This window comes from Montipora capricornis, chromosome 5, assembly GCF_036669925.1.
Source record: "Montipora capricornis isolate CH-2021 chromosome 5, ASM3666992v2, whole genome shotgun sequence".
Classification (NCBI taxonomy): domain Eukaryota; kingdom Metazoa; phylum Cnidaria; class Anthozoa; order Scleractinia; family Acroporidae; genus Montipora; species Montipora capricornis.
The window spans coordinates 18,566,924-18,578,944 of NC_090887.1; the positions used below are offsets into that span (position 1 = coordinate 18,566,924).

Sequence of the window (12,021 nt, forward strand, 5' to 3'; positions counted from 1 at the left end):
CAGGGGTTTACCTCCGTTCACATAAGGGTGCTTGTAGACGCGGTACAGAACTCCACCTTTCACTTCAAATGAAATCTCAGCCTGGCCTCTCACAACTACATCATCTTTCTCCCAAAATTTCTGTAGGCTCTCGTCATCACGCTGCATTTGCTTGAGCTTTTCTCTGTCAACTACAGGACTTTCTTTGGTATCTGGTACCTTCAACGGAATATGTTCTCCCGCTTTCTTAGCTTGACTTCTCGTGGTTACAGCACAAGCTTCTTGTACAGGAACTTGCCAGCTTGGGTCTGGGTCGTCAGCGGCTCTTGCGCCTGGTACATTACCAATAATTAAATCATAAACAGCATCGGGAAGACACTGCGCTTCCACTTGGCCCTTGAGATAAGGTGTATCAACATCAATCTTTGCGATGGGAACTTTCCTTGCCGTATTGTCAATGAGCAGCATAACATTAAATTCTCCAGTAAACTGATCCTCAGACACAAGGTCCCTCTTTACTACAATTCCACTACAACCAGTATCTCTCAGGACATCAACGGGCTTCTCTCCAACTCTACCTTTCACGACAGGCATTTTACTTCTCACTCCAGTCAACGGTTCAATACAAGCACTACTCAACAATGGAATCTTCTTACCACAGGCTTACAGCAATTTATCATCTTTAATACAGGCCTTAATTTCTTCATCAGTAGGTTTAACCTCAGGCGGCTGAACTAAACAACTGGCACTCACTTGACCACGCTGCACAGGGTTACCATCCTTACTTTGTCCTCCTGATCTGCGTCCACCTGATCGACAGTTTCTAGCTTCATGTCCCTGCTTACCACATAGGAAACACTTTCTTGTTAGGGTTGGGCAGTTGACAGCTTTATGACCTCGGGTGTTGCACTTAAAGCAATGCAGAGCTGCTGGATTAATCTGCATGTTTTTGGCTTCGTCCCTCTCAGGCTGCACTGTTGGCTTTCTGCTCGCTGAGCCGAACAAATGTTTACCATGAGCCTCCAAGTACTGGTCAGCGATCTGCGCAATCTTTGCTAGGGTCTCAGGTGCCCTTTCTCGCAGGTGAATTGCCAAATCCTTAGGGCAAGAGTCAATAAATTGTTCTTTCACGATCAAGTCCTTAAGACCATCAAAGGATTGCGCAGTATCCGAAAGCTCTAGCCAACGTAACAGGTATCTGTCCAGTCGCACAATAAACTGCTCCGGACTTTCGTCAACTTCTGGTTTGGATGCTCTAAATTTTCGACGATAGCCATCTTCGGTAAGGTCATATCTCTTCATTAACGCAATCTTTACCCTGTCATAATCCTTAGCTGCGTCCTCCGATAAACGTGAATACACTTCTAGTGCCCGTCCAGACAACAGAGCACTGAGCTTCGATGCCCATCCATCTTTTTTCCACTTAGCTGTCTCGGCAAATCTCTCGAACCTCTGCAAATACGCGTCCAAATCGTCTTTACCATCAACAAACGAGGGGAGTTTAGGTGCCTTAGCCCGATCCTCTCTCACTTCAGGACGTCCGTCAGCACTCTCCACAGCCAAACGTGCAATCTCCAGTTCATGTTCTCTTTTTGCCGCTTCAATAGCCTCTTTTTGTTTCAACAGCTCGGCTTCCATCTCCAATTTTCTTAGTTCGCGTTCTTGTCGCCTAGTTTCTCTTTCTTCATCTTCTCTTCTGCGCCTTTCCTCTTTTTCTTCCTCTTCCTTTCTTTTATCCTCCTCAAGCATTCGACGTCTCTCTTCTCTTTCTTCTTGTAATTGCCTCTTTTTTTCTTCTCTTTCTTCCTGTTCCCTTCTTCGTTCTTCTTCAAATTGTCTGCGTTTCTCTTCTTTTTCCTCCTCTTCCCTTCTTCTTTCCTGTTCTAGTTGTCTGCGTTTTTCTTCTTTTTCTTCCTGTTCCCTTCTTTTTTCTTCCTCTTCCTTTCTTCTTTCTTGTTCTAACTTTTGTTGCTTCTCTACAAACTCGAGCAGCTTTTCTCCTTGCAATCCAAATTCTTTCCCCATCTGCAAAAGCTTTTCCATTTCCATAGCAGTATTCCACAGCCAAAACCACAATATACTCTCTTGCACAGTTCTCCTTACTTTAGCTGTAACTCCTTCTTGAATTGTCCTTTCCTGGTTTCTGTAGTCAGCAAACAAATGAATTCCTCTCCGGACAGGCCCCCAATGTTACGAGTTCGAATGTTTTGAGGAAAGGTAGCTTGCAAACTAAACTGAACGCAGGGTTGTCGGAACAACAACAAGAAGATTTATTCCAAAAATGAACGTAGTTTCCACGAAGTAAAACTCTTAACAACACGTACTCGACAAACTTACACGGCCTCCGCCAACTTGAATAAACACAGCTTCTGTCACACTTGACTAAACACGCCAACTCTCTTCGCTTGTGAAAAACTAGTTAGAAAAACACTCCGCTTGGACTCGTCTACTTATATACTCTGACAAGAAACTTCTAGAACTTTCTAAATTAGTAATAAATCTAATTCTGGAAAGATTACAAAAAACACCGATTTAGAAACGCTTACGTACAAACCTAAATATAAACAAACTACGAACTCTAGCGAAGCTTCTAGAAAGTAACGCTTGTCACGCAATACTATTTTTCGTAACACTATGTCATCCTGGTCCTACCCGTAGTTTATTTATTTCTACGCGACAGTGGCCAACTTGAAGGCCTTGGCTACTCAAGTTAGGTCACTGTGCACGTAGAATTTACTGCTTTTTCCCCTCAAGTTTATTTTATCTTAGATTATTTGGTCTCTAGATTGTTACTTCTATTACCAGGTTATATATTTTTTTGTGACTAGTGTGAAATAACTGATTGTTGCTGCAAACATTGGTAGCGTCTGAGTGTAGAATTAAATATTCATCTCCAAGTTTGGCAGAGCAATTTTGAGCTGAGCAATTTTTCTCAAGGAAAGAAAGTAAATCGAACAGCAGACCTCTCGATTTTTTTTTTCATGTTTTTATATCATCAATATTAATCGCTTGAGGGCTTAGCAACCATCCCTTTGTGGAAAGGGTATAAATTGTTACAATGCGAGGTCTTCGGTATGAAACAACTCTTGTTTCAAGAAGAAAGCCGAATCTTTTGAAATTAAGAATTCATTCAGAGGTTCTTCAGAAGATGTCTCCGCTTTTGTCGTTATTTGTGGGAGTAGTTCTGTTCTCCAGCACTGCTATCGGTAAGTCGGAAGGTCCTCTTTGAGCAAGTAAGCTCAGAGAGGGCGTCTTTCTATTATGCTTGGCAATTTGATACTGGGCGCGATTTGCATGACATTGAAGAGAAGGTTTTCTTTAATTGTCGCGACAGTGTTTACATTAATTTCATCATTTTTTTCCTAGAAGCTCGAGTAGAGGATCTCATCAGTATCAGCGCGGATGATACTGATTTTTCACCCTCAGAGGCCAAAATGAAGTCTATGCTGGCCGCAGCGGACCTTGAAAACCATGGGTTCGAGAAAGAAGAGATCACGAGCAAAAGGAAAGACAAAAACGGCGGGGAAGTCTTTTCAAAGGCGCTCTTTTACTTTAAGATAGTTCCATGCTCCCAAGCTTCAAACACGACCCAGGAACTGAAAAATTTGCTTCCAGGTAAATATTTCCCATTCGTATACCCAACATTTATTAGGTTTAACTTTTACAAGTGTTGAAACCCTATTGGTCGGTTTTCGTTCCGTCATACTAACCGTGGCCAATCACAACAGCCTTCGAAAACCATAAAGCAGAGCAGACGCATGCAGCATACTTAAATTTTCTTCCTTTTTTTTTTATCGCAGAAGCAGTGACGTCATCCATAGTTACCAAGCTAATTTCGGATCTGAAGGCTCAGAACACCCAAAACAAGCAATGCAGGATTGGTTTTACATCAGATAAGGAGACTAATCTTGAAATACGTCGTCCCAAACGCCATGGTCCTCGCGTTAAAAGATTTATCCGTATCCCTATCCGTATCCGTACCGGTATCCGTATTGGCTGGCATTAGAAGAAAATAATAATAATCGTTCCCACCTCTTAGCAAGGGCCGTTCTCTACCTTGTAAATTAATCATTCAACAACTTCAATAAAGGGTGTTCAAAAATTCTTAGCTGTGGACCGTTAATTTTACTTAATGAGGTTGGACAATATTTTTCCGAGTATGATTGTTTTCTTTGGCATCCTCCATAGTCTTACTTGGTCGGCACGAGTCTTTTCTCCTGCATTTCTTTAGCCCTTTTTCTTCATTTGTCAAGCCTGAGCCCCCTAATCACCCCCCCCCCCCCCCCCAAAAAAAAAAAATATCATAAACCTTGAAAGCGCGAATAATAAAGTTACCTTTTAAGCTCACAGGCTTACGATTCCGCACGCGATATTACAACAACTTAACCTGCTTTTTACTAGCGGCGCAAGCATAAGAGAGCTTATTTCACCGTGAAAACGGGGTTGACGCAAGCATAAACACAAGTATAAGGACCTTTTTTTTTTCCTTTTCCTTGTATTTGCGCTTATGCATGCGTTCGCTCGCGTCGTGTGAAAACGAAACGCAGCATAAGCACAAGGAAATTTGCTACGTCTGGCCAATTGAAGCACACGTTCCAGATTCCCCGCGCCTGAGCATTTGAAGAAAATGGCGGATACCGTGGTTGATCTTGATGCTTATGTCGATGTGGGTTTGCACTAACATAAGCTACTTATGCTTGTGCCTGCGTCGCTAGTGAAAACCTGGCTTTAACGATCTGTTGCTTCTCGGGCAGGGAAATTTTAAACTTACAGAGAGAGTTGCGGAGCATTTGATCAAAGCTTCCATTTCATTGAATTGGAGACTGCGAACACCTTCCTGGTTGACAAAGAGGCTTGTAAAAGCTCAAAATCTGTTTGCTGACTCGTGTTTAAAGAGTCCCCGTGACCAAAAAAATAAATTCTTACTTTTCTTTGGATTTCAAATCAATGTTGACTTACTAAGTGACCGTAGTTTTGAATTAAAAAAGACATCTATTTATTTTAACTGAAATTTTCCTATATATTTGATGGTCTGACATACTCAATAGTCCATCGCCATATTTACTGGTCCGCATACTGTCATCATCAGGTTGTCAGAGTGCATCATAGCAATTTCGGACTTCCATAGTGAACGTTGAGAAGACAGCAACAAAAACACTCCCAGAGTTACCGGTAATTTCTACAACCCCGAACTGTAGCCTGCGATAACTGGCTGGCGCAAGCATCATCCAAGTCGATGATTTCAAATATCTTGGTTCTTATATATTTGAGTGAGGCTCCAGCACTTGGCTAAGTAGCCTGACTTCTGGCTGTTATACACAATTGTGGTCTCATTTAAATCAATCAATCAATCAATCAATCAATCGTTTTTAATATATCCAATAGCAGGTATAAACCTGAATTACAGGAAAGGTCAGAGACAGCAAACATATCTAGCATTGGTATTTAACAGTAACAAAGTTATTAAGACGAGCTGTGCGGCCTAAATTTGGGTAAACAGTTTTGTTCCCTGAACGGAGATTACGATCATGCCCCACCATAAAAAACTCTGAGAACTTCTTTAGCCTTAATGACAAACGACTTGCAGGAATCTATCCTACGAACATACAGTGGGTCAAGCCCTGCTAAGTCGAGCGCATCTTCGTATAGAAAACCGGGAAAAATTACTGGCATGGCTTGTTTTTGGACACTTTCTAACATATTGCTTAAGCATTGAGGGAGGGCTGCCCAGGCAGGAGAGGCGTACTCTACAGTAGAAATTTACACAGAAGCCCTTCAAGCTAATCCTGCCAAGCCGACCACATGCTGGAATGGTCAGACCACAACACCGAGAACACTGTCCCCTACTCTTTTCGAATAGTGTGGGATCTTTAACGTCCCACAGAGCTAAGGAACTTACAAGGGATGTGAGACGCGGGGCCTCCGGCTTATCATCCTTATTCGAGAAGACTTGAAAGTCTAACCGTTTGCAGATGTAGTTACAAAGGCAGCACTTTCTCCTCAGTTATTTAAAGACCCTGAGTGTTGGTCCGGCCGAATTGAACTCACGACCTCCCCAATCACATCAGATCGAGGCGATGTGTGCCCGTCGGCTAGCCAGTCCAAGATGGCGTCCTAACCCTGAAATCGCATGGCATTAAGATCGATATCCGATTAGGATGCGTCCTCCTTCGTCGGAACACAATTATTAGGTGAAGAAGAGGGTAGAAGGTTGAAAGACGGTAGTGCAATGTTACAATAATTAATGGCACCTTTTTTTTCTATTCCCTAGTTATTTGCATGTGGGAATTATGCTATGTTGCATTATTTGGTTTGCCTTTAGATTATGGACAATCTTCTCATACAAGTGACTGGAAAAAAGCGTGTGGTTCTTTTCAGCCCAAGGGATGCCACTAAACTTTATCTAAATGGTGATAAATCCGAAGTCTTGGACATAGACAATCCTGACTTGTCCAAATACCCGAAGTTTATTGAAGCCGTACCATATGAGTGCTTTATGGAACCAGGAGATGTGTTATTTATACCAGCCCTATGGTTCCACAATGTCACCTCTTTACAGGTGGGCACGTTTGTGTGGAACTTGGACATGCGTTGTACATTTTAGCCCTATGGCTCCACAAGGTCTTTATGTTTAAAAAGGATTCATTGAGTATCTTGCAGATGTCAAAATATTTGAGAAGTTTATAAGCAAAATTATCTCCAAAAGAGCTTTCCATCGACGCAATTAGAGGCATCAACAGCATCTGCAAACTCAGCAGCAACCTCGTTCCCAGGACTTTTCGCCGAAGGAAGGCGAAAAAGCCCTGGGAACGAGGTTGACTGAATAGCCTCTTGATTAGCCTCCTTTTGTTGCAGCAAAGGAACCAATGCACGACATGTTAGAGCGGTTTTCAAATGAGTGTCGTAAAACCGAAACCAAAGTAATTACTTTGGCCAATCAAAAAGGACGGAGACAATCCAGTAAACCAATCAAAACTCCAAGTAATTACACGTAGCTGACACAAAGCGCGGGAAAATGAGCACGCGCGAGCCACGATTGGTTTTGGTTTCACCTCTGATTGGTTGAAAACGTGGCGCGAGGACTTTGAACCAATCACTGAGTGAAGTAATGCAAAACCAAAGTAATTCCCAAATCACTTTCGACACTGAATTGAAAACCGCTCTAATGCGGTTGCTTATGTCGCTTGCGGTTGTGGTTGCGTCACTAGAAGCTTTACTAAAGCTTCTAGTGGACCCATCTTTCTTGGTTCTAACTCTTTCTTCTTGGTTCTCACTCTAGTAGGAACAGTCAATGTTTTCACAGAATTTGTCATTCCTTCGGTCCCTGAAGCTATACTCTTTACATTTTGTCTCGTTTCAGTTTGGAGTAGCAGTAAATGTCTTCTGGCATCACTTGGATCCGTGTTACTATGACAACAAGGACACGTACAGCAACAAAGATCTGGTCCCTGCAACACGAGCCTTGCAAATAATGGACCGCGCTATTAAAGCGCTTGAGGAACTCCCGGAGGAGTACAAAGACTTTTATGCGAGAAGGATTGTGAGCAAAGTGAAGGATAAATGCTACGTGTTTAAAAATAATGATAGTGTACGTAAAAATGTCAATGGGAATTTGGACACAGAGGGTAGTGGAAGAACAAAACAATGTTGAAGTATGAAAATTCAAAGTTATACTGTTTCTTCCCAACCTCGTTCCCGGGGTCTCTCATCGAGAGACCCTGGGAACGAGGTTGGTTTCTTCCTTCCGCGCTACATTCCAACCAGTTCGGAACACCGAAACCTTGAAATGTTGTACGAAACGAAAATTCTTAGAGACGTAAGATTGGAAGACTAACTCGTCCCAACAACCGTGCAAAATGATTTTGTTGATGGAAACAATTTGAATGATCGCACGGTCTTCCTTTCTGTGAGTAATATATCGGAAATATTTAGCTGTTTTTTAATTAACAAGTTCATGTATTTTATTTTTCATATTGTATAATTTAGTAGAGCTGTCATGTGAAGTAGTATCCTTGTTTCCAAGTAATTTTAGTCATTTTTACTTATTCATGCCATAAGTTACGAGGAATGGTGCTTGGCAAACAGAACTGACACCAACTTAAAGTGTTAAAGAAGGAAGTAGGAAACAGTAATAATAATAATTTGTTAGGATGATTTACAGGTCGATATGAGACAGATAACTGCAATGACCACTTCTCTCTTTGGTAATTTACATGTACGTAACGGAGTAAACTTGAAGAAGGAAAATTAATCGACCGAGCTCACAGAACCGAAAATGTTATTTCCATGGAAAATGAGACTACCCCGATGATTTTGAAGCAATCTTGTGTCAGATATTGTCCCATGTAAACCGTTGCTTGAACATATTGCGAAGTTTATGGCTGTCACGCACAGCTGCTTTAATTTTATTTCACATTTGTGATGCGAAAGGTTTGTTGATTGTACGTCACCCTCGTTCTTCTCCAGATGTAATTTCAACTTAGGTTGATCTGCCTTTTTCTAAACCTCTTGGGATTTCTGTTTGATCAAAAAACTTTGGCACTTGAACTTTGGTCGCATCCATTGCTATATAATTCGCAAACGTTTTTTCTCAAAGAACAGTTCGATTGCTAATATATTGCAAGAGGATTTCACAGTGTCTTTTTATTTTATTTTCTTAATACCATTGTTTCTATTTTAAATATCAAAGACAAAAATCTTGTCACTCTTAACGTTTTCGAAAAAAATTCATGTATCGAGAAAAACAGGAAGTCTTCAGGGGCTTTTGTAGTATCATTATCTTTTTCGACCAATCAAATGATTACACAAAAGTTTACCACAGGAATAATCAATAAGCTAAGCTTATAGTAATATTCACACTTAATTTCATTTGTACTACACCCTAATTTACGCCTACTTAAGTTATGGTATTTCTAGCTGGGGTAGTACTTATAAGTCCCGACTAGCTTAACTTTGTACTAAACTTTTCTTCGCGCATAGTAGGGAAAATCCTGACCCCTACTATAATATTCTTGGAGTTCTTAAGCTTGAAAATATTTTTAAACTGAAAGTTTCTGTTCTTATTCACGATTTTCTTAATAAAACGAAACGCATTCCGGTCATATTCTCGGATTTTCTTCTTCACTCGATTTGCTTTTATTAAAATCTAAATTTATATACGACACCTGTAGGCAACGGACCATGGTAAAGTCACTTTTTAAGTATAAACCGAAAACCATTTCACATGAATTGGGGCTCTTAGGTAATTTCTCTTTTAAAAGGAGCCATAAATATCTGTTACAGAGATGTATCCAGAGTGCGTCATTGCGTCCCGGGACGCACTCCTTTTCCTTTTGAACTCATAGAATATGGAGCAAAGGGTCCAATTGGACGCAGAAAAAAAATCGAATGTTATGCAAATTACGAACGCCAGGAAAAACATGCGAACGGCGTATTTCACAAGGAAATTGAACATTCCCATTTCTCACAACGGAGAAATGATCGAGTTACTTAAATTTCAAGGTAAGCTGTTATTTTCGGATTTTTGTAGTCATTTTGTCAACCATCATGTCCAGCTTGAGGAGTTAAGTTTTGAATTTCCACGTGTTGCGGGACATGATCCGAGCTGTTTTTTGGGCGAGACAATCGGCAACACTTTCCATCTGCCGCCAGTGATAATAAAACATTTCAGTCGAAATTCAGTTTGTTGCATGCTTTCCAAGCGAATTTCAAGCATTAGTTCGCTTATCGTGAGTGAAATAACAGAGAATTCAACGGCGAAGTACGTTAAATTTTTGGGCATGTACTAAAACCCGAAACACCGAAACGGAACGACCGGAACAAAACCACCGAAACAACGGAACGAAAGCACCGTAACCATCGAAACAACGGAACGACCGTAACCATCGAAACAACGGAACGAAACCACCGTAACCATCGAAACAACGGAACGAAACCACCGAAACAACGGAACGTAAGCACCGTAACCATCGAAACAACGGAACGAAAGCACCGTAACCACCGAAACAACGGAACGAAAGCACCGTAACCATCGAAACAACGGAACGAAAGCACCGTAACCATCGAAACAACGGAACGAAAGCACCGGAACCATCGAAACAACGGAACGAAGCCACCGTAACCACCGAAACAACGGAACGAAACCACCGTAACCATCGAAACGAAACCAGTGAAACAACCGAAACACCAAACTAAAACCACCGGAACACACGAAACAGCTATAAAAACTTGAACGAAACCATCGAAACAGACTCGATTGCAGTATAAAATTTGACCTCCTGGCTGATTGTCGCTAATATTTCTCGAATGGTTTTCTTCAAGTTTCCTGATTCAGTTGCTCTTTATTCACAATCTTTGCAGATTCCCTTAGCACACCACAAGATTCTTTCATTTCATCATTTTTCACGCTATGATGCGCACACGGCGAGCAAGTGAAAACGAGGTTGGAACAGTGCAAAGACCAAGGCAACAAACAAAAACACGAGCAGACAAAGTTATGATAAAAGAATGTTAACGCATTTGTAAATTATTGTATTATTGAAATGTACTTGCATTTCGAAGAGATAGTTAATGGTGGAGACTGAATTTACCAAGTCTATTGTGTGCTTGTGTAGAAGGAAACAACTTTGAACAAAACGACTAATTTTACTTAAGTGAAACTACATCACGAGTGAAAAAATTTCAGAAAATCTCGCGATCTGCATGGTCATTATGGCTGTTTCGATAGCTGTTTCGCAAGTTTCGTTTCGGTGTTTCGATTGTTCCGTTGGTTTCGTTCCGGTGTTACTAAACCAGGCTTAGTTTTCTGAATTCTTTTCTTTTTTTCCTTTTCACTTTTTCCTAGCTTACCATATATCGTTCATTTGGTGCTGTTATTGGTTACACCGAATTGCTCAAAGTTCAAGTTATTTCACATATATATATTTTTTTGTGACTATAGTGTGAAATAACTGATTGTTGCTGCAAACATTGGTAGCGTCTGAGTGTAGAATTAAATATTCATCTCCAAGTTTGGCAGAGGAGGAGGAGTTATTGAGCTGAGCAATTTTTCTCAAGGAAAGAAAGTAAATCGAACAGCAGACCTCTCGATTTTTTTTCATGTTTTTTATACCATCAATATTAATCGCTTGAGGGCTTAGCAACCATCCCTTTGTGGAAAGGGTATAAATTGTTACAATGCGAGGTCTTCGGTATGAAACAACTCTTGTTTCAAGAAGAAAGCCGAATCTTTTGAAATTAAGAATTCATTCACAGGTTCTTCAGAAGATGTCTCCGCTTTTGTCGTTATTTGTGGGAGTAGTTCTGTTCTCCAGCACTGCTATCGGTAAGTCGGAAGGTCCTCTTTGAGCAAGTAAGCTCAGAGAGGGCGTCTTTCTATTATGCTTGGCAATTTGATACTGGGCGCGATTTGCATGACATTGAAGAGAAGGTTTTCTTTAATTGTCGCGACAGTGTTTACATTAATTTCATCATTTTTTTCCTAGAAGCTCGAGTAGAGGATCTCATCAGTATCAGCGCGGATGATACTGATTTTTCACCTTCAGAGGCCAAAATGAAGTCTATGCTGGCCGCAGCGGACCTTGAAAGCCATGGGTTCGAGAAAGAAGAGATCACGAGCAAAAGGAAAGACAAAAACGGCGGGGAAGTCTTTTCAAAGGCGCTCTTTTACTTTAAGATAGTTCCATGCTCCCAAGCTTCAAACACGACCCAGGAACTGAAAAATTTGCTTCCAGGTAAATATTTCCCATTCGTATACCCAACATTTATTTGGTTTAACTTTTACAAGTGTTGAAACCCTAATGCTCGGTTTTCGTTCCGTCATACTAACCATGGCCAATCACAACAGTCTTCGAAAACCATAAAGCAGAGCAGACGCATGCAGCATACTTAAATTTTCTTCCTTTTTTTTTATCGCAGAAGCAGTAACGTCATCCATAGTTACCAAGCTAAATTCGGATCTGAAGGCTCAGAACACCCAAAAGACGCAATGCAGGATTGGTTTTACATCAGATAAGGAGACTAATCATGAAATACGTCGTCCCA

General features: G+C 41.0%; 4 protein-coding genes across 6 annotated transcripts in view; all 4 read left to right on the forward strand.

The window, feature by feature from the left end:
* Window positions 1-2,981: 2,981 nt before the first annotated feature.
* Window positions 2,982-4,087, forward strand: LOC138049766 (uncharacterized). 2 transcript variants are annotated; one of them, XM_068896177.1, is made up of 3 exons: window positions 2,982-3,185; window positions 3,349-3,594; window positions 3,780-4,087. In XM_068896177.1, the coding sequence occupies exons 1-3, from the start codon at window positions 3,038-3,040 to the stop codon at window positions 3,983-3,985; spliced, it is 600 nt and encodes a 199-aa protein (XP_068752278.1). In that variant the 5' UTR covers window positions 2,982-3,037; the 3' UTR covers window positions 3,986-4,087. The 2 variants fall into 2 exon arrangements, with proteins under 2 accessions (XP_068752278.1, XP_068752277.1); XM_068896176.1 differs by having other exon boundaries at window positions 2,997-3,185; window positions 3,346-3,594.
* A 1,653-nt stretch (window positions 4,088-5,740) lies between these two features.
* On the forward strand, window positions 5,741-7,632 carry LOC138049770 (tRNA wybutosine-synthesizing protein 5-like). The gene is made up of 2 exons (XM_068896184.1): window positions 5,741-6,538; window positions 7,340-7,632. The coding sequence occupies exons 1-2, from the start codon at window positions 6,305-6,307 to the stop codon at window positions 7,628-7,630; spliced, it is 525 nt and encodes a 174-aa protein (XP_068752285.1). The 5' UTR covers window positions 5,741-6,304; the 3' UTR covers window positions 7,631-7,632.
* Window positions 7,633-7,745: 113 nt separating this feature from the next.
* LOC138049767 (probable glycoprotein hormone G-protein coupled receptor) overlaps window positions 7,746-12,021 on the forward strand; it is a 28,941-nt gene continuing 24,665 nt past the window's right edge. Inside the window, exon 1 of the mRNA XM_068896179.1 lies at window positions 7,746-7,885. The gene's annotated coding sequence lies outside the window, so the exon portion shown is untranslated. The remainder of the gene's footprint in view (window positions 7,886-12,021) is intronic.
* Window positions 10,474-12,021, forward strand: part of LOC138049769 (uncharacterized) — a 1,732-nt gene continuing 184 nt past the window's right edge. The window contains exons 1-3 of one of the 2 annotated variants that reach the window (XM_068896183.1): window positions 10,474-11,302; window positions 11,466-11,711; window positions 11,896-12,021. The exon at window positions 11,896-12,021 is cut by the window's right edge and continues 184 nt beyond it. In XM_068896183.1, the coding sequence (XP_068752284.1) occupies window positions 11,155-11,302; window positions 11,466-11,711; window positions 11,896-12,021 (520 nt within the window). In that variant the 5' untranslated portion in view covers window positions 10,474-11,154. Of the gene's footprint in view, window positions 11,303-11,462; window positions 11,712-11,895 lie in introns of both variants that reach the window. The other variant, XM_068896182.1, reaches the window with a different exon arrangement.